We start from the raw sequence: 23,055 nt of genomic DNA on the forward strand, positions 1-23,055 counted from the left end.
CGATAAGTCATTCATGTTCTTTTACGTACCACTTCTAAATGACTTTAAAATACCTGGTGATAATAAACTTCAGTTCTCATATTATATTAAGAACAACAAACGCAGTTTGTCTTTCACTAAAATTTCCCTGAATGTTTTAGAAAACCGAAGCCATTCAGAGAAATTGTAATCCCCTAATGTTGAAATCAGATGAGGAAAGTAATCTCTTGAAGAAGCACATTTATAATGACCTCCAATATTTAGAATGTACTAGTATATCACACACTAAACCCACCAAATGTGTATAAATTAATCTATTATACTGACTTTTTTCCCCTTTTAAGGGCAAGTTATTTTGAGTTTTATTTTTCCTAACATACTACTTCAAGCTCTGAACAATTACACTCCCTCCCAACACACATGCATACACAAAAGCTGAGAAAAATCTCGTATCTCCCAAGGGGCTAATTAAAAAGGATTCTGATTTCTATAAGGAATGAATGAGATCTTTGTTAACCTACTTTAACAGGACTCTAAATGACCCTGGGTTTATCTTGCCCTAGTTTTCAAAATGTAACTGACCCAGAATAAACTAAGCTTATCCCCACTCCTAGCAAAAAAAAAAAAAAAAAACAGAAGCGAAAATTCCCAGAAGCTAAAGCTGCATGTACAACCTAAGAGAAAAAAAATTTTCCCTGAAAAAACTATACAGTGCACACACCACTGTTCAAAGAGCTCTGATTTTATTTTTCAACAGGAATATTTGTGAAATTACAAAACTTTACAATATCAAGGCAAATAATCTTTCAAGAAAACAGGCGAATACATTAATTGCTACTGTGATATCAGGAACTTTCTAAAAGCTTTTGTGTTGGTACAGGACAGCATGGATATCCAGTGAAGGACTACAACTTATTTTCTCTGGGTGAAATGATCTCCTAATTAGCCAAAAAGAAAAAAAAAAAAAAAAGACCCCAGAGATAATTTGCTTTTATTCATAACTAGAGGCCCGATGCACGAAATTTGTGCAAGGGGCTCGGCCCCCGCCGCTGCAGCTTCATCAGGAAGGTCATCCAGTCTAATTAGCATATTACGCTTTTATTATTATAGATAACTAAGCAGTCTAAATTGGTTAGGGAAACCAAAATACTGCCTGCTAAAACAAGTCCTTTCCTTACTCTTCATTCATCATTTCCATCAAAATTCCAAACTGGGAACTGACTGCAAAAGGGTAGAAATTCCACCCAGGAGCCTTTTATTAATCCTGATCCTCTTTCTCAGGCTTTACATGGTTTCGTTCACTCACTGTCATACGGTAATGCCGGTCGGTGTTTCTCGGCATCTGGAAGGGTTCAGGAATCTGGAGAAGGTGTGGTGGCATAAATTAATAAAGAGACTAGAAATATAAATTTGTAATCCCTGGGGGAGCCAGAGGAGCTTAGCTGTAGGAACCAAGTTCTCTGAATCTCTGGACCACTTGCTCTTTATTAACACAAATTGTCCTAAGGCAAAGCAGATACACATATCAAAGGTTAAGGTTTAGTATACAGGAAGTAGGCATTGTTTTGGGGGGAACTGCCTTCCGCTGTTCAGGTGTTTGGCCAGCAGGAGGCAATAACATGTAGATTAAAATGCCCTCAGCTGTCTGGGTTTTTTTACATTGAAAAAAATATATAACTCGCCTTGCAAATAATGTGTTATATAGAGTACATTCTTATCCTTCACCCCCCTCAAATTGGAATATAAAAATATATTTCAGTCATATTTTGATTTGGACATTGGATACCAAAATAAGGAATATGACCCCGAATAGTTAAAAAAAAAAATCAATGTGTTTCACAAGAATGATTAGATTTGCATCCCAGGTCATTTTCTTGCTTTCACACAACATCCAAAGTACAGCCAGACTACATACTTCTTTTTGTTGTTGTTGTTATTAATCCTCACCCAAGGATATTTTTTCCATTGATTTTTAGAGAGAGTGGAAGGGAGGGATAGAGACAGAGAGAGAAACATCGATGTGAGAGAGATATATCAATTGGTTGCCTCCCACATGCACCATGACCAGGGGCAGGCATCGAGCCAGCAACTGAGGTACGTGCCCTTGACTAGAATTGAACCCAAGACCCTTCAGTCCGCAGGCCGTCGCTCTATCCACTGAGCCAAACCAGTTAGGGCTGGACTACGTACTTCTTGCAGGTGCTCAACCTATTCCTTTTTGTGCCCTTAACATCCAGCCCACAGCACATACTGAATAACTGAATAAAATTAAACACTGCATTACATTATGATGCTTGTAATCTAACCCACTGAACACAAACAATTGCTAATGTTACTAAAAATAATATATAAATTGAAAGCCTCCCTTCAGAGGGACAGTCATGAATAATGAATAAATTTAAATAGTGTAATAACCTCACCACAGAGACTCACATTTCACTACCGAGCCCTTCCAAGTAATGATATCCACCCAGAAGGCATAGAAGGGTTTTTAATCTTTTAAAATATGTCATCTAGACGACAACAGCACTAAATAAAACATATGAGCATTGTTTGAAATGACACAGTGACTGGGCGGAACATAGCTCTATGCAGGTTTGTGCGGGCAGGTATCCATGCGCCAGCCTTCTGGCAGGGCTGCATGAAAGTGAACCCCGCATGCGGAGGCAGAGGTAACAGGATCCACACTCCTTCCTAGGCTGTGTCTAACTAATGGCAACATTCAATACTGAGATGCCGTTTTTCTAAAGCACCGGCCTACCTCAGTTTTTAAAACAAACTAACTTGCCTCTGCTATGTAAACTTATTGTGTCCTTTAGTGGCCAACAAATTTATGGCCAATATTTACCTGTTCAAAAGAAGTAACTTAAATCTGAAATATATAAAATGTCCAAAAAAGTTCAAAATGTCCATTGCACTCATTTAAAATATCATAAGATGAGTCAACCAATCAGTGAATATCACTTATTATGATGATCAATTATTATTAATTTGACTTTCACATGGGTCCTCCACCTGTATCATGTCTTTATTCTTCCCATGACATACGATGTTCTTACGACTTTCTTGGTAAATAGTATCTTTTATCTACAACAATTTATCTTAAGCACATCGACATAAACTAATATTTAATGGCCTTATTCTTTGATGCTAGTAAAAAGCTAAGTGAAAACACAGTTAATAAAAAGACAGCTAATAATTTGGACATTATGTATGCTACCACTATTATCCTAAGCACTTTGACTACTAAACGTTAGAGCTGCTCTATCCTATTACCATATTCAATAGTTGCAAAGTCCTATTGAGTCTTCCACCTTATGGTTTTCTTATCTGTCCCATATTTTCATACTCACTGCTATAACTCTAATCCAGGGTAATATTGTCCTGCATCCAGAAATTTGCAAAGCTTTCATACTAGTTTCTCCAAATCCATTATCTTAGCCTTTTCACGTCTTCCTTTAAGGTAAGTCTTACCTTAAAACTGGATTAATCTCTTTAACACACAACCCTGACCTCTAACCATGCATTATACTCTCATCCTCAAGACCCAATAGCTACCTACTACCTAAAAGCAAAATTCCCAAACTTCATGGGTTTGATTTCAATTCCCTTAAGGATTTTAATCTGAAAAATAGTTCTGAAGGATTCCTATATTGGTCTCCCATTAAACTGGTGGCAAACAAAGTCCCTTTCAACTTGAAAATTCTGTGATACTTATCCATCTTGTCCCCTTACTATTTTCATAATCATATCAATCCAATATTTCAAAGGATTGTTCCCTGAACATACCCACCTGAAGACCTTAGGAGAAATGTTATTTCAGACAAAATATGCATTTACTATTTTTCTTAGGATAAAAGAGAAGGAAGCACCTATTATTATGCCAGGTAAGAAATTCAATAGAGAGATTTAAAGAAATTCTATAATAGACACCTTGGTAAAGCAAATAACTTTTAAGGACATCCAATCATTTTAATAGCTTGAACTTTCATGTATCAAATTTATTGAAAATATGGACCATCCAGCCCAGCTGGTGTAGCTCAGTGGTTAAGCATCCACCCATGAACCAGAAGGTCACGGTTCGATTCCCAGTCAGGGCACATGCCCAGGTGGTGGGCTCAATCCCCAGGAGGGGGCATGCAGAAGGCAGATGATCAATGATTCTCTGGCATCATTGATGTTTCTATCCCTCTCTTCCTCTCCCTCTCTCTCTCTAAAGTCAATTTAAAAAAAACAAACAAACATATTTTAGCCGAAACCGGTTTGGCTCAGTAGATAGAGCGTTGGCCTGCGGACTAAAAGGTCCCAGGTTCGATTCCGGTCAAGGGCATGTACCTTGGTTGCGGGCACATCCCCAGTAGGGGGTGTACTGGAGGCAGCTGATCAATGTTTCTAACTCTCTATCCCTCTCTCTTCCTCTCTGTAAAAAATCAATAAAATATATTTTTTTAAAGAACATGTTTTAGAAAAATAAAATATGGACCATCCATAGTAGTACAAAATATACTAAATTCTATTTTTACATTATCTGCTCAAATTCACAAATGCCATTTCTTTCTTTTCCCAACAACCCACCCATTTCAAGGCTATTCTCCTCACAAGACTGAGAGAACACAAATACCTTCCTACAAAATGGGCCCTCAAAAGTCCCTTCACGAAGACATTCTCCCAAGATCACACAAAAGATGAGCAAAAAGAAAGATGAAGTCACTTGTTGATTGTCTCGCTCTATGAATTTCAGCAAAGCACTTCCTGATTCCTTAGGCCTGAGTCCGGGTAGGCCCTGCACACATGGGATATGTTTTCATAGCATATCAACGATGAATCACCACATTTCAATGCAGACATCTTAATCTTTTCTTGTCAGGGTATGGCCATAATTATCTCACCTTAGATAAGTTTTGGCTAAAATAAAGTAGGCATTATAAATTAAATAGGCCTGTATCTGCCTCTAAAAATATATTCTAAAATGAGGGGGGGAAAACAAACCTTTCTTATGAGCAGTGATCCTTGGCCTCTCATATTACCTAAAATCTCTGTTCTCAGATTACTCCAAGGATCATTAAGCACATGTGAATTTTGTTAAATGCAACTCTGATTACACAGTAAACAAAGCCAAATGCTTTTTATTTCTCCTTTAAAATTGAATTTATTGGGGTGACATTGGTTAATAAAATTATATAGGTTTCAGGTGCACAATTCTATAATATATCATTTGTATATTATATTGTATGTTCACCACCCCAAGTCAAGTCTGCTTCCATCATTATTTATCTCCCCTTTACCCTCTTCTAGCTCCCCCACTCCTCTTTCCCCTCTGGTAATCACCATGCTGTTATCTGTGCCTATGAGTGGGGGGTGTGGTTTTCTTTTTTTCCTTAATCCCTTCACCTTTTTCACCTACAACCCAAACCTCCCTCTCTTTTAACAGCTGTCAGTCTGTTCTCTGTATCTATCAGTGTGTTCCCATTTTATTTGTTTGTTATTTTTGTTCATTAGATTTCACCTATGAGTGAAATCATACAGTCATACGGTATCTCTCTTTCTCTGACTGCCTTATTTCACTTAGCATAATGCTCCCCAGGTCCATCCATGCTGTCAAAAAGGTAAGATTTCCTTCTTTTGGGGGGCTGGAAAGAATCATTATAAATCTGCTGATAATAGTATAGAACTTAAGGAAGTCTATTTGTCTCACAGTTAAGCTTTCATTCCATAGTCATGAGAACTTCTTGATATCCCAAAGGGTACCTGACTAATGTGCCCAGCGTCAACTTCTCCACATTATAGCATTAGCTCTCCACCTCTCCCCCACAGAGCGATGCACCCAGCACCACGGTCCTTGAAATACAACATGAAGGAAAACCCTTCACATTGGCAGTGAATGTACTTCACCTTTCCATTGCAAACATCCCATACTCATCTCCTATTGTAAAGCAGACTGTATAACTTTGTACAATTCAAAACACAGTGTGAGAAACTACTCATTTCTTAGCAATTTGCTAATTATTTTGAACTACTTGAACCTGAGATCATCAATATTACTTAAAGATGCCCATCTATACTTTGACTATGAAAATTTGCTATGGATTAACTGGAGTAAGGCTATTTGAGTGAATTTTCCAGAGAAAGTTGTTAGGGAAAATCCCTCTTTCAAATTGTTCCTTGAAATGTGTCAGAGGGGGTGTGGTGCAGTGGAAAGAAAACCCAGCTCTGTTGCTCTCTAGCTGTGACTCTGGGAAAGTAATTCCATCTTCCTGAGTGATGGCTTCTTTCGCTGTGCCTTAAAGATAAAAAAATATCCACCTCATGCTCTGGCCAGTGTGGCTAGGTTGGTTGTGCATTGCCCAGTGTATCAAAAGATCGCCGGTTCAATTCCCAGTCAAGCGCACATGCAGGCTCAATCCCCAGTGGGGAGTGTGCAGGAGGCAGCCGACAGAAGTTGCGCTCTCATTGATGTTTCTCTTTCTCTCTCCCCCTCTGCCTTCTTCTCTCTCTAAACATCAATTTATAAGCTATATATATAAAAGCCTAAGCAACTGTCCGACTGTTCAACCATTCGACCAGTAGCTATGACCACCAGGGGGCAGACACTCAATGCACAGGCATGGAAACATGGAACAGACTGATAAATCTCAGAGGGAATGGGGGAGGTGGGAGGACGGGAAGAGATTAACCAAAGATCTTATATGCATACTAGAGGCCCAGTGCACATGGGTGGGGTCCCTCTGCCTGGCCTGCGGGGATTGGGCCTAAACTGGCAGTTCGACATCCCCTAAGGGGTCCCAGATTGCAAGAGGGCACCAGGCCTCTAGTTGTTGTTTTTTTAATATCCACCTCGTAATGTGATTGTGAGGATCAAATGAGATACTATATGTAAGAGTGCTAGAGTATGTACACAGAAGTCTGGGAAGGCACTCTGCAGTGGGGAAGAGACACTAAATACAGTAACACTATAGGTGCTAAGGGAGAACAGAGGAGGCAGCGCAAATCTCAGCAGAAGAGAGCGTAAGGCCCAGGAGGAGGCTGAGTCTGGCTGCCTGTGGGATGGGTAAGGGGTAGAGGAGGAATAGAAGAGCTGCACTAATCCCAGTGGGAAGAGGAGGCAGAGGAGCTGCAGGGGGACAACCTGAACCAAGCACACAGGCAGGGGGAGTCTGGCCCCTTAGGGAGCTGTGGGGCTGGAGCAGTGATTGTGGGGTGAGGTGGGAGATGAGGGCAGAGAGAAAGGCAAGCACCAGAAGGCAGAGCCTGGGAGCCACACCAAGAAGTCTAGACTTTACCCCACATGTGATGGGAAGCCACTGAATAGAAATGTCAAAGCAAAACAAAGCAAAACGGTAAAAACAGATTTCTCTGCCCGGGCGGGTTTGGCTCAGTGGATAGAGCTTCTACCTGTGGACTGAAGGGTCCCGGGTTCGATTCCAGTCAAGGGCACATGCCTTGGTGTGGGCTCGATCCCTAATGGGGGTGTGCGGGAGGCAGCCGATCGATGATTCTCTCTCAATTGATGTTTCTATCTCTATCTCCCTCTCCCTTCCTCTCTGAAATCAATAAAAATATATATTTTTAAAAAACATATTTCTCTTTTATAATTTTTTCCTCTCAACCAAGCAGTTTCTACTCTAGGTATGTGCTCCTGGATAAGAAATCCTTGGAGGCAAAGACTTTGACTGTAAATATATATTTAAAAAATTATAACACTGTAAGTCCTAAAATAGGTACTATGGGAGGACAGAGGAGGCAGCGAAAATCTCAGCGGTTTATTGAGCTCCTACTCTGTGCCAGGCACTGCCCAAGCCCCTTGCATGCATTATTGTTCATCTTCAAAACACAGTTGCAATATAGCCATTATCATCCACATTTCAAGTATGAGGAAACTGACTCAAACCAGATAAAATCGCTTATGCAAGTTCACAGAACTAGCAAGTGGCAGAGCCAGCGTTAGAAATTAGATTTATCTATTTACTGATGCATTGCCTTCCTGGTACAGTTTAGGTTGATGACTTACTACTTGCATGCTACTAAAACTTCAGAGGAAAACAAGAACATTGATTTTTTTCTGTTAAATGAAAATTTGATTACAGCTACTTACAAATATTATATGACACTATAATAAATGGACTTACTGAGAATTTTTTAAATTCTTACCAGAAGTACTACCTTCAACATATTATATGTTTCTTAGTCTATACAAATGACATAATTATTTTTTAAAGTCTATTACATATAGGTATAGTCTATTGTAGTAGCTATTGACCCCAAAGTCAAGAATCTAATCATTCAAACACACTTGTAATTAAAAAAGAAAATATCAGAAAGTCATTTTGGGATCTTATCATAAATGTCTCAAATAAATGTAATGTACAGCATGGGAACTGTAGTTAATAATACTGCATTGGATATTTGAAAGTTGCTAAGAGAGCAGATCTTAAAAGTTCTCATCACATGAAAAAAAATTCTGTAACTATGTATGGTAATGTATATTAACTAGACTTACTGTGGTGATCATTTCACAATATATACAAATATCAAATCACTATATTATACACCTGAAACTAATATAACATTGTATGTCAATTATGCCTCAATTAAAAATTAATAAAAAAACAATAATAAATAAGTCAAAATGGCTTCTAAGTAACATTCCAAGAGTGCTGCATAACAGTAGTCATAACCTTAAAATTATGTTAAAACATACTGCTACATAAATATTTGCAAAAACTAACCAAAGCCTTATTTCTTCTACACTAGCTAACCACTCAGCTCCAAGATTTGCTTTATCATCAAAAGTGGAAAGTCTAGTGGCTAATGAATTTTCAAAGTACAAAACAAATATTGCCAAACTCCAGAAGAAGCACTTAAGATTTACATGATTGAAACATCATCATTCATTTATATTACTACTATTCCTTTCTGTTGGTGCAAAATAGGATGTACATTTACAAGAGGCTATCCGCAGAGGGGCCGCGGGGGGGGCGTGTTGGGGGACTGGGTGAAAAAGGTGAAGGGATTGAGAGTTTCAGATAGGTAGTTACAAAATAGTCAAGGGGATGTAAAGTACAGCATAGGGAATATAGTCAATAATATTGTAATAATTATGTGTGGGGTCAGGTGGGTACTGAAAATATTGGGGGAACACTTTGTAAAGTATATGGTTGTCTAACTGCTATGCTGTACACCTGAAACTAATATAATAACAGTAAATGTAAACTGCAATTAAAAAAATTGTTTTAAATAATGAGTGAATAAATAAATAAAAGAGGCTATGTACAAAGATGCAAAACAAGTGTAAACAATGCCAAGCAAACTGTGGTAACCATTTAATTTTTACTGCAAAGACAACAGAAAAACAGAAAGAAAGAATATTCATACACTCAGAGTGAGAAACTAAGATACCAAATTCCTTCCAAGTATTCCTTACTTTCTAGCGAGCTGAGCGAGCAATAAAAGCATACTGAAAGGTTCTACAATTGGAAAAATGCGTGAGAGAGGCAGAAAGCAATGGGATTTGTGGCGAGATGATGAGGGAACGGTTCCCACAGCTGACACGGGTTTCTGTGTGTGTGTGTGGGAGGGGGGGGGATCTTAATTACCTTGCAGTGAAATATGGAGATCATCAATGCCCCAGGAAACCTGCTCATCTTCGGTGGGGAGCACAGGACCGGATGCCATCCTTCGACCCAATGGAGATTATATCATGTCCATCTCAGTGAAAGGAGTGAACTAAAAGTAAAAGGGGTACGCGCTCATTAGCAGCTGCAGTTCTGCATTTCCCATAAACACGCATCACCAGAGAACAACAGAAACCAAAAACTGCCCTCCAAAGGAGGCAGTCTTCCAGTGACCGTTTCCTTAGTTCACGAGGAACACAGCGGCTACGCCTTCTTTTCTGAATCATAATCAAGATTTTGCCCTGTGACCTATTCATGCTCTCTGGAGCTGCTGGCGGAACTCCAAAAGAGCCAAGCCAGCATTGTGGATTCTCAACTCGTGGTGGAAAGAAAAGCTACGCAGTTAAATTCCATATCTGGTCTAGAGGAAGTCAAGTTGGACACAAACTGGTGTCTTAGGCATTTTTGTGTATTTTATTGTCAGCCTTCACCCTGCAAGAATTTTCATTAAAACTTTAATTTCTTTTCTTCTCCATAAATGTTGCCATTTACTGGAAACAGTAAGAGCTGACCCTGCATAGCTTACAAAGTGAAACTAAAAAAAAAAAAAAAAAAAACTGTATCAAAAAGAATGTTTTGGTAGGTTACCTATTAGATTGAATTATTTTCCCAAGTGCTTGTCTTCCCACCTACACATGTCTTTCTTTATCCCCACTTTGACTCTTAAAGAATCCTTCCAGTAAGAGTGATTCTTACTCTGCGACTCTTTAATAGTATTGCTTCATATGCGTTTTTGCCACTATTAGTGTCCTGGGGTCTAAGAATAAAACATTGACCTCTCCCATCCAGTTGATGACTTTCCTATCAAAGCAAAGCTAACCAAACATACAAAAATATAAAATGTATTAGAGAATGGAGGGATGGATAAATGTACAGATATGTGGTCAAGCAAATAGAGCAAAACATTAATGGTAGAATCTACATGTTGAGTATATGGGGGCTCATTGTAAAATTTTTTTACTTTGTTATATATTAGAAATTCTTCATAATAAAATGTTGGGAGGGGAGAGACTAGAAATATATAAACCTGAGGCCAACAGCTAGATGCAATCGTATTAAATATCCAATAGACCACTTTTTTTAAATGCAAAGAATAAAAATCATTTAACAGTTAATGGTACCCTGACTTGAAAAATCTTTTCAATTCTGTCTTCCCCACTCTGTTTAGCATCCCAAACCTTTTTATTATCTCTCCCACGGATCACTCTTGTTAAAGATTTTTACCTACCAAATGAACTGTTTATTAATTAGTAATTAATTGTTTTAGCCCCTGGATTAAAATGAGTCAGAGCCCGCCTGAGGTAACAGTGTTACTATACTGAGTTGATAAGATTCTATCCAAAATAAAAGCTGTTTGTTAGTTCCGTTGAGCCTGTGTGCAGCCTGAAGACTGATAAAGGCACAAATGTCCTCAACTTCTGGTGTACCGAGGCCCTCCACGCCCCCTTCCCACACCAGGGGCTTCTGAACGCAAAGTGAGACAAAGCACGTCTTCATCATGCCGGGAGGAAAGCTGACTTCCAGCGGCAACTTCCTGTGGGCACCCTCTATTCCACACCAGGGCTAATCACCCATGAACAAAAAGGGATGATAATAACAGTAGCAAACTTTCATAGCACTTACTATATACAGGCACTGTTCTAAGTACTTGGCAAGTAGAATCTCATTTAATCTTTATAATAACTCCACGAGTTAAGAACTGTAATCATCCCCATGTCTGAAAACACAAAACGGAGAGGCACCAACGTCCCACTCAGTTGTCTGAGGACACAGAGCGAAGCAGTGAGGAGCTGACATTGGAACCCGGGCGGTTCTGGTTTAAGACTTCATGCTCTTGACCAACACAGGTTGGTACCTCATGAAGCCAGCTACAACTCTGTCAGATTTCATTTACTCATTTGTCCTTCATTTACTCAACAAGGATTGTACATGTGCTAGACCCTGCTTTCAAGGAATTCAATCTTCTGCGAATGACAAATGAATGGAAGAGTGAAATCCTCTCAGGAATGTATGTAGAAGTTGCTATAGAAGCAGAAGAGGAGTGCCCATCACTTGATGCTGGAAATAGATGTGACTGTCAGGAGTGCATTTATTACAAATCAGCATTTCACCCCAAAGAGTCCCATTAACATTATTCAGATACCTTGAGTTTAATAAGCATATCCCTAAAAGCCACTCACTGCCATTCAGTACTCATCAAAGACAAGGTAGGAAGTTATTTCTATTAAAAATAAAAACAGAGCAATAAACAATAAATTGATAACCAGAGAATCAAGAAATATTCCTGTGCAAGACTGGTATGTGAGATTCCCTATATTATATATTAAAGCAGAAAAAAAGTTTAGACCTTAAAACTATTTGAGAGTTTTCTGTCTTTAACAATGAAAATTTATTAGCGAATAAGTCAACAAATATAATAATTTTTTATTTACTGAAGAATATCCTAGGGATTCTAAAAAAATGTCCATCAAATATCCTTCAAACCAAACTTTGAAGACTGAATGAACAATTGGAAGTGTTAGATTATGACCCAAATACTGTCTTGGTACAATTATTTATCAAAACACACTACAGAAGGCAACTTATGATGACTTCCAACACAACTGTTTTGGGGGAGTAATCTCTAGAGAGGAATTTACTTACCAAGTAGGGTCCATGAAAAATTAAAACAGAGTAGAGAAGAAAAAGGTTTGAGAGATTTGCCCAGGATCTGAATTGAGAAGCTAGAAAGAGTATGAAAACAGAAGGCAGAAAGAGGGCTTGGCCAAAACCAAAAGGTTTATCAACCAAAATCTCTGAGGGCCATCCTATCATTTGTATCCCAAGCACAAGAGCTGCTTTCTCAGGTAGAATCACAGCACAGAAGAGCCCTACGTCACAGCTTTATTCTTCCTTTTCAAATAAAAGTTACACACAATTATGTAACAAAAGATATTTATTTTAGAACGGAAATAAGTGAGACTATGCTTAAAGGTGAATAATAGACTAACTTCAGGCACATAACCAAAGACTGGGTAAAGAATGAATGAAGCGACATTAAAGATTCTAAGATCAAGTGGAATCATGGGGAATTACGCTTTTAAAATCCCTGCAAACTAATGTACATGTGTTTACAAATGGCATAAGCTATTTTGAAAGGACAGTGGTTTGCTTATGCAATACATCTTAATATGCCTCTGGTATCTCTAAAACCTCAAAACACTAGAGAATTTCCCCTTTTTAGAGAAATCTTGGCATTTACTTTGAATTATTATGATTAGAATTTTTCAACTCAAAATGAGATTGCCTCTAGAGAATGGAATTATGGGTGGTTTTCATTTTCATCATCTTGCTTATCTACAGTTTAAATTTTTCAGATGGATGCATATTTCTGCTGTAATAAGAAAAATGTTTTTGCTTTTATTTAATACAGTGACAACAAAATGGGGACTAAGGTATTATTTGGGTTCAAGGTCAGTTCTCCAATCCATATGCTATGGAACCCATTATATCTGTATCTTCATAAGAAGAAAAATACTCTCTTGACCAAATAAAATATTAGAAAAGTTCTGAGTTTGTCAAAAATTTCTGGTAAAGACTCCTAGAGTCATTGGTAACACATCAAGTCTCTTATTTTTCTCATTATTGAATAGTTTGCTAATAAGCCCTACCAGTCCAATAACACTGAAAAAAATCACTGTGGCAACAGAGAGAAAGGGACATCTATCTTATCTTCAAAGGCTGATCAGAAGGTGTAGCATAGCGGGATACAGTGAGTACAGGCAGGTTATTCTTGAACAGAGTAGCTTTCCCCCTGGGGGCCTCCTCATTCTTTCTTTCCCCTACAGTTCCGCTGCTGCACCGTTATTTATGGTCCACCCAGGAAACCTGAAGGACCTCCCTTCTGTCAGTTGAGTTATAGAGCTATTCCTAGCAACGGACCATTATTAACACTGATCTGCTTACAAGCTCGGTGCCACATTTACAATAAGCTTCTTCATCTTTTTCCCATTCACTTTTCCTAACTCTGTTATTACTTCTTTTTCATCATCATTTAACCAGAAGCAATAGGTACAAATTCCCAGACCGGATGGTTTTTAAAGTCTACTCTATTGTCTCCTTTCAGGCGCTTTATTTCTCTAATGACCACCACCAAATGCCAGAACAATCAATCCTATCTATTCCCTACACTCTGGAAAACAAACATGTAGCAATTCTCGGGATATAAACCCGCTGTGCTTGCTCCCTCACAACGAAGCAGTGTCGCTCACCAGCCAATGCCAACAGTGCCGCTAAGCCACCCACTTCGACCTTGATAAAGGCATTCGGAGTGAATGTAGCCACTTCCCTAAAAGAGCCTTCGGTTGGCCTTGACCAAGTCCCAAATGTTCTGAGCTGCAGTGTCCACTGCTGTAGAATGGGAATGATAATACTTACAGGGTGGTCATTGGAATTCAATAAAAAAGCATATGAAGGCGGAGGTGGGTGAATGGAGAGAGATTAACCAAAGAACTTATATGCATATATGCATAACCCATGGACACAGACAATAGTGTGGAAAGGCCTGGGGTGGGGGAAGACAGGCATGGAGGTGGTCAATGGGGGATAAAGGGGATAATCTTTAATATTTTCAACAACAAAGATAAATTTTTTTTAAAGCACATGAAACTAAAAAACTATGGTAACAACTAATATTTATTAAGTACTTACTCTTGGAGAGGTGTTACAGTATATAAGTGGCATTTATTAACATCTAGGAAATAATTTATCAGGATCATCTATCCTATTTCTTCATCAGCAGTAAAACTGAAAGCTCACCACAATTCTAAAATGAAGAGTAAAAAATCTTAAAGATGAAAACTTCCAATGCTACAAAATCGGATGTTAAATCAGTGCAGGTTTATAAAGCTTGTATTTTTAATTTCCATCAGCACATTTTAACCTAGAAATTCTGCCCTTGCTCCACACTCAAATATTCTACAGTTCACAATTCCCCCAGCACAAGTCCCCTGCCTTTGTTACCACCATGTCACCAGTCTCCTAAAAAGCTTGATGATACATTTACGTTATAAGTTTATGAACAATGGTTTGGGGGTTTTCCCCCATATGTAGCTCTTTATTCCTTTTGTTATCACCTCTCGCCCTGACTCCATTTCTTTGTTCCTAAATTGCTACCAAAGATCCCTATTAACTCCAGCTTCCCCACCCCTATCTTTGAAGAAACCCTAAGAGATTTGGGACATGGAAGCAGGAGATACTGCAGAAGCAGAGGATGAGACATGGGTCCAAAAACAAATGGAACAGAGTGTGCTGAAGGTCAGCGCTGAGAGCAAGATTTTAGACAAGTCTGCACAGGAACAGTGGGAGGACCCCGGCCCTCACCTACTCCATCTACTCCAAGAGCACTGGCAACCAGACCTATTCCCCTACCCTAGCTCCGCCCACAGGTCAGATTTCAAAGGATCCTTCACCGCCCGCCTCCTCCCCCCCCCCCCCCCCGGGAGAAAACAGAAGACATCCTAGAAAAGACCTCCAAATACTGATATCTGGGGTTCCTCAATAGCAAGGCTAGTTCCCTGTCATACTACCCTACTGTGAAATTCCACTAAGGCTTTTTCATTCCTCACTCTTAAATATGAGTGGACAGCCAAAGATTGTTAGACATTATGGAGAGCCTCCAAAGATGAAAGAACTCAAAACAAACACAAAAGAGGAACCTTGAGAAATTGTCAAATGTAGGAAACAAAATAAAAATTAATAACAATTTTTTTAGAAATGACACCATAAGATGACCTTGATTTTAAACGCATAAAGTGTTTCACAGTATCAGTTACACACAGAATCAACAGTTCTTCCACTTACACCTTCAATGACAATGTATAATGAGAGAGTAGTTTTATAGAGATACTAGAAGCCCGGTGCATAGATTCGTGCACAGGGTCGGGGGGTGGGGGTGGGGAATCCCTCAGCCTGGCCTGTGCCCTCTCACAATTCAGGACCCCTCGGGACCCCAGGGATCGGGCCTAAACCAGCAGTTGGACATCCCCCGAGGTATGTAGCAGTGAACCAAGCGGCAGGTGGCCAGAGAGGAGCCCAAGCCAGCACCACTCACACTCATCCTGGCCCGCTGTGCATGCCACCGCCTCTCAGAAATGCTGCCGTGGAGTAGGGAGAGGCTCCTGCCGCCGCAGCTGCGCTCGCCAGCCATGAGCCCAGCTTCTGGCTGAGCAGCACTCCCCCTGTGGGAGCACACTGACCACCAGGGGGCAGCTCCTGTGTTGAACATCTGCCGCCTGGTGGTCAGTGCGCATCATAGCAACTGGTCGACCGGTCATTCCAGTCGAACAGTCACTTAGGCTTTTATGTATATAGATATTTTAAAGCTTTTGTTCTGTATGCTGCTAACACACTTCACTAGCTGTTTCTTTACTCATTTGATTTTTAATAATATCAAAGCAAAAACTCATATTCTATTAGACAGAATTAATTTTAGAAAGCCTCATGAAATCAGACTTGGTGTCATTTATAAACATCCATGGCCACACACAAGCTCAAATGGAGAGCAAAATGCAAGGAAATACCTCAGCAGGAACAAATGCTTCAAGATTTTAGCCACAGACCTCCTAAGCAAGCAGTGCAGTTTATTTCCTCCAAAAGACAAGTCAGATTCATCCTCATTGATGCAAACAACATACCACTACTCAGAAACTCGGTGTGAATTCACAATTCCACAGGAATCTGAACGTTACCAAGGCAATTTTCCCTTTTAGGGTCATAAAGACTACAGACTTAGTAGAAGTGAAACAGGTAGCCATATCTGAGTTTTCAGCAGAGGGGAGATATAATTTGACTTATGTTTCAAAATGATCACCCTCAAAATGAGGTGTTGAGAACAAAGAATGAGACAAGGAATGAAGCAAGGAGACTAGTTAGGAGGTAATTACAGAATAATGGACATGGGGCTGGATGATCAATAAATGAGTAAGCAAGTATGGTAAAATATTAAAGCTGGAATCTAGGTGTTAAGAATATGAGTACTTATGTAACATTATTTCAACTCTGTTGAATAATTGAGACTTTTCATAGTAAAATGCTGGGAGGAAAAAGTTCGTACAGAAATCTAGATGATGATGACAGGGACTAGGGCTGTATAAGCAGAAGTAGTGAACATGGGTCAGATTCTGAAAATATTCTAAAGATGGAGCCAACAGGTTTCCCGACTGATTTGATACAGCAAACTGTACATTTAAAAATGGTTACATTGGTTGTTATGTATATTTTACCACTATTTTTTAAAATTAGATATAAAATTATTTTCAACCTATAATCTATATCTAGCTAAAGTAATTAATCAAGTGTTAGGGTAGAATAAAAGTCATTTCCTGACATACAAGGCTTCAAAAGAGTTATGTCCCATGCACTCGCTCTCAGGAAGCTACTGGAAGAGTTACCTCAGTAAAATAAGGAAGTAAAATGAGAAAGAGGAAAGAAAATAGAAAACTAGCCCAGCCATTGTGGCTCAGTGGTTGAGTGTTGACCCATATATGAACCAGGAGGTCACAGTTCAATTCCTGGTCAGAGCACATGCCTGAGTTGCGGGCTCAACCCCAGGTGTGGGGCATGCAGGAGGCAGTCGGATTAATGATTCTCTCATCATTGATGTTTTTCTCTCTCTCTCTCTCTCTCTCTCTCTCTCTCTCTCTCTCTCTCTCTCTCTCTCTCTCTCTCTCCTTCCTCCTTCCTCTCTGAAATCAATAAAAATATTTTTATAAAAGAAAAATATAGAAAACTAAATTAAATATGAAAAAAAACAGAGACTGGATATTGAACCCAAGAGAAATTTTTTAAAAATTCCCAGGATGGTGGCCATGCAGCAGATCAGAGCAGGAAAAAAATGGGCTGTGGTAGAGATGTCCGGGGTGAGAGCTGGAGACTGGATGAAGTGGAAAGAGAGGCTGTGAAGACAGGAAGGGATGAAGACACAGAATAAGGGCACACACAGACTGACGTCTCGGTGAACTTTAAGAGCCGTTACAACGCCCAGCTGGCACGGCTCAGTGGCTGAGCATCGACCTATGAACCAGGAGGTCACGGTTCAATTCCCAGTCAGGGCACATGCCTGGGTTGCAGGCTCAATCCCCAGTGGGGGGCACGCAGGAGGCAGCCTATCCGTGATTCTCTCTTATCATTGATGCTTCCATCTCTCTCTCCCTCTCCCTTCCTCTCTGAAATCAATAAAAATATTTTAAAAACACACAACGGTACAATGAGAATAGGAATTAAGCTAGAAGAAGGGTATTTCAATCAGTGATTTTGAAGATGGTGCAGCGCCCGGTAAGACAGTTCCACATGGGACCTGAGAAACTTTTAAAAAATGTATACCTTGCCCTAGCTGGTTTGGCTCAGTGGATAGAGCATCAGCCTGCGGACTGAAGGGTCCCAGGTTAGATTCCGGTCAAGGGCACATGCCTGGGTTGCAGGCTTGATCCCCAGTAGGAGACATGCAGGAGGCAGCCGATCAATGATTCTCTCTCATCATTGATGTTTCTATCTCTTCCCCTCTCCCTTCCTCTCTGAAATCAATAAAAGATGTATTTTAAAAAATAAAAATAAAAATAAATAAAAAATGTATACCTCCATTCATTCCATAAAGAATCTGTGGTCTGCAAAACACACTGTCCTTCTGAGTGGGAAATGCTGAGAAGTTTGGGAGAGAGAATTTAGGGAGATCTCATTAGATAACCTCATTTTTCTCAGGAAAATAAAAAGTGAGGTCATCTCTTGGGAGCGGGGGAGCCAGGATATGGTAGATCCCTTAAGAAATTAACGGTGCTTGGAACACTAAGAACCTGAACCAACCAACTAGAAAGACATACGGGGATGGGGGGAAGGGTCGGGGGGGAGGGGGGCAGTGAAGGCACACCGAGGCCCTTCAGCACTAGCTACAAAGGGACCCAGTCCGCATTCTGGGTGCAAGGTTCTCCCAGGAGGCCTCGGCATCCAAAGGATGCTCAGGTAGAATCAGCAACCATTGGTGAGTTGATAAAATTCTGCCAATTAAAAAAATGCCCTAAAATTGCACATGAACACAAGGAGACATGTTGAAGAATGTTCACACCAGTACTGTTTATAACAGAAAAAACGTGGAAATATTCTAATCCCTTTGGCAGAAGAAAGGATAAACGGTGGGTGATTGATTCATACAAGGAAAGCCTATTCCACAGCAAAAATGAATAACTAGTACCAGCAAGATTATATATCAAAACTATAAGGTGGGGGTGGGAGGTGGTGCAAAAGTACTGACATACATGACATCATTTATGTGCTTTCTGATCATTTTAAACTCAAACATGCAAATGGGGTAAACACACACACACACACACACACACACACACACACACACACACACACACACAACAGAATTGTGCTCAGGAATGAAACCCACCAAGTTCAGAGGGAATGAGACTTCAGCTCAATAGTGAATGTTTTCTTTCTTCTAAGAATTTAACATCTAAGAAGGAAGTACATTACGGATGTTTAAAATATTCATTTTTAACACTTTAAAACTGCAACAGAATTCTACTTCAATTAAAGGAAAGAGATGAAATGGCTCAGTCAGAAGAACTGGCTTTGGTCCCAGCTCCACCACTGACCGACCCCCCGGCCTTGGATAATCATCAGCTTCGCCAAGGTCTTATTTCTTCATCTGTGAAACGGGGATAACGATTTCGTCTCAGCCAACTCGTAGCCTTTCAGGTTCCTGGCAAAGCATCTAACTCTTCTGCACACTTAAAAACATTGGATCGCAAGGAATGGTATTCACGGAGAAATGCCTGAGAGACTGAGTCCACCCGTTCCTGGATGTTGCCTTTGGGTCCTGTCCAGCCATCGGGGAGCTGTGACCCTGCACTGCGCTGCTTTATGCCCTCAGAAAACGGCTTTTATTAAAATGCATCCTGGTATAATCCCGTCAGCCTCACCGAGCCGGTTATTCTAGGAAGCGGTCTCCCAGGTACTTCTTCCAGGGGAGTTCAGTCCACAAGCCACAGTGCTCCTTTGATGAGAACACACTGTGGGCAATTCTGTCTCACTACCAAGAAAAACTGTGACCCGAGCATTTCTTCTTTTCACCCAATGACCATGTTGTTTTTATAAACCAAGTTTCCCTCTCGTTTTTTTGGCTGGATAGCCCCGCTCTAGCAACTACAAATGACTTTATGGGAAACAAGTTGCTTTCCTAGTGGGTTTATTCATGGAGCCTTATTTTTTCTTCACTGCAATGTCCTCATCTATTTTTTTTAATAGTTTTTATTGATTTTTAGAGAGAGAGGAAGGGAGAGGGATAGAGAGACAGAAACATCAATGACAGAGAAATACCAGGGATCGGATGCCTCCTGCATGCCCCTCACTGGGGACCGAGCCAGCAACCAGGGCATGTGCCCTGACTGGGAATCGAACCAGGATTTCTTGGTTCATGGGTCAACACTCAACTACTGAGCCACACCGGCCGGGCCTCATCTATTTTTTTATTCTATTGAATTTTATGTTTCTCTGTAAACTACTTCAAACTTTCTCTGGAATATGAAAAGGTGCAAATAAGTGACTTAAATTAACTCAGACTTTCTGTATGGACAAGATGAGATAACATGTTGCATGTTGAAAATTGCAAAATGAGATACAAATGCAAATTGCTCATCGGTGAGAAAGAAAAATTTACTATTGGAAAAAGAAAGTTGATGTACTTTCAGTAAATGAGATTTTTAAAAATAGTTCTCAATGCCAAGTCACCTAAAGTAAAGACATCTAGATTCCAGTTCTAAGCTCCAGGAAGAGACCTAATTTGTACACTGCATGGGGAGGCTCCCCTAAAACATGAAGAATAAGTTTAGTACTAGCTGGTTTGGCTCAATGGATAGAGCGTCTGCCTGCGGACTGAAGGGTCCCAGGTTCAATTCCAGTCAAGGGCACATGCCCAGGTTGCAGGTTCCATTCCCAGTAGGGGGCATGCAGGAGGCAGCCGATCAATGATGCTCTCATCATTGATGTTTCTACCTCTCTCTCCCTCTCCCTTCCTTTCTGAAATCAATAAAAATATATATATTTTTAAAAAGTTATTTTTAAAAAAGTATAACTTTGCAACCAACTCCGTCACTTCCGCCAGCTTCTGTTTGCCCTTGTCCCATCTCCTAGTACCAAGTGCATGTCACCTGTAGCCTACCTCCCAGGGGGACTTTGCATCCATGGAGTCTTTCCACGAAGCAATGGATTAGCAATGCCTCTAGTGGGGTGTGGAACAGCGAGAGGGAGAGTGAAAAGGTACCGACAAGCATAATAAATTTCCTAATTATTATAAGAAAAATAGATTCCTGCCCGGCCAGCATGGCTCAGAGATTGAGCATGGGCCTATGAACCAGGAGGTCATGGTTAGATTCCCAGTCAGGGCACATGCCCAGGCTGGATCCCCAGTGTGGGGTGTGCAGGAGGCAGTCAATCAATGATTCTCTCTCATCATTGATGTTTCTATCTCTCTCCCTCTTCCTTCCTCTCTGAAATCAATAAAAATATATATATATTTTTAAATACATTCTTGCCCTAGCCAGTTTGGCTCAGTGGATAAAGCATCGGCCTATGGACCGAAGGGTCCCAGGTTCGATTCTGGTCAAGGGCATGTACCTCGGTTGCAGGCTCCTCCCCAGCCCAGGCCCTGGACAGGGCTCATGCAGGAGGCAATCAATCGATGTGTTTCTCTCACATTGATATTTCTCTCTGTCTTTCCCTCTCTCTTCCACTCTCTGTAAAAATCAATGGGAAAATATCCTCAAGAGAGGATTAAAAAAAAAGAAAATACATTCCTAAGAATTCTTTGCACTCAAGAATATAAATTGGGGGGGAGGGGCAAGCTAGAAGGAGTCAATGGGGGAATAGGGGATTATCTGAAATACTTTCAACAATAAAGATTTAAGAATGAAAAATTAAGAAGAGTATACATTTTAATGATTACTCAACTCGTGAATATATTCTGCCTCTGCCTCTTCCCTGTGTCCCCATCCCTTGCCCCTCAAACTCCTCTCTTGTAGATTCACAGTCCAGGCTCTGTGGGTGTTTTTCTCTCTCTCTGCCCAGCCCCCCTCCCATTACAGCAAGGCAACTACAAATTGAATAGTCCATAAAATGGCAGCACACTAAAGTGAAGAGAAGCCACCCTAAAATCACACACATCTTCCAAAAGCTGTTATAATCCTTGTATCTTACACAAAGTGCTAAGCTTTCCCAGTAATAAGTAGAAATAACTAATTAAGTCAGCTTGCCATTCAGTAAATTGGCTTTAGGGGAATTGGCCTTCTTCCCCAAAGAAACAGCCATGTGACTAACCGATCCCTTACCTCTGGCCCCCACTCCAGAAATAACCTGAGCCCCGTGCCCCAGCCAAGGTGACTAGGGGCCCTGACACCCCTCCCCCAGGATCCTATCAGCTCCTTCCTGAAAGTTCACACTGGAATATAAGGTATACATCCTGGAATCCATTTAGAGGCTGTAGGTCCTGAATGCCAACTTGAAATGCCAGCGAATATGGAGAAAGCCAGCCCTTAGAAGCTCCCCCAGCCGACCCCCCTCGAAGCCCACCTGTCCCTTTGGAGCAGATCCCTTGGCTCTGGATCTTCAGATTCCAGACAGCGAACTCTGACTAAGTCTTGTTCGCTGTTGTATCCTTATCATCCAGCAGAGTGTATGACATAGTAAGTACATAATCAATGCTTGAGGAAAGGTGAAAAGAGTGAATAAATAAATGAAAAAACAAGCAATGTTGTTGAGGACACATTCTACAACTCTCAGCTCCCCCCTTGAAGGTAGCTCCCTAGTTATTTTTTCTTTTTCTTTTTTTCTTTCTTTTTTTTTAGAACTTAGTGCTAGAAAATACTTCATTTCCTTGGAGAAACAGGTTGGGTTTTTGTTGTTGTTGTTGTTTTATTTTTGTTGTTGTTTTCAATGGCAGCTGCAGAAATGCTTTCACACTCAACTTAATTTACCATTAAGAGCCACATTGTTGGAAGCCGCCCATTGCCTTCACTAGCAGAGAGGTGTGGACAAGGAACCCGGAAGGCTGGTCAACCTTGAAGCTCTGAAAGGTCAGAGCCAACCACCCACTGTTTAGTTGAGACAATGGTAGCTAAAGCAACAGTTTTATGTAAATTCTTGCTGATTGGCTATTATTGGAATTGCCTGCCTAAGAGCTATGGGTGTATCCCATAGTCTTAATAAAAGGGATAGCAAGGCCAGAGCGGGGTGGAGTCCTTCCCCTTGAGTTGGGCTCCTGCCTAGCCCCCAATATTTCCAAATTAATATTTTCTAGTCTCTTTCATTTGCGTGTGGCCTCCTCCAGAGCCCGAACCCTGAACCTGAACCCTGAACCCTGAACCCTGAACCA

At 40.4% G+C, this 23,055-nt stretch overlaps 1 protein-coding gene across 1 annotated transcript in view; it reads right to left on the reverse strand.

The window, feature by feature from the left end:
- SYNE2 (spectrin repeat containing nuclear envelope protein 2) overlaps positions 1 to 23,055 on the reverse strand; it is a 307,542-nt gene that overhangs the window by 248,448 nt on the left and 36,039 nt on the right. The window contains exon 2 of the mRNA XM_054715998.1: positions 9,573 to 9,702. Coding sequence (XP_054571973.1) covers positions 9,573 to 9,651 — 79 coding nt within the window. The 5' untranslated portion in view covers positions 9,652 to 9,702. The remainder of the gene's footprint in view (positions 1 to 9,572; positions 9,703 to 23,055) is intronic.

The sequence above is a fragment of the Eptesicus fuscus genome, chromosome 5 (assembly GCF_027574615.1).
Source record: "Eptesicus fuscus isolate TK198812 chromosome 5, DD_ASM_mEF_20220401, whole genome shotgun sequence".
Taxonomy (NCBI): Eukaryota; Metazoa; Chordata; class Mammalia; order Chiroptera; family Vespertilionidae; genus Eptesicus; species Eptesicus fuscus.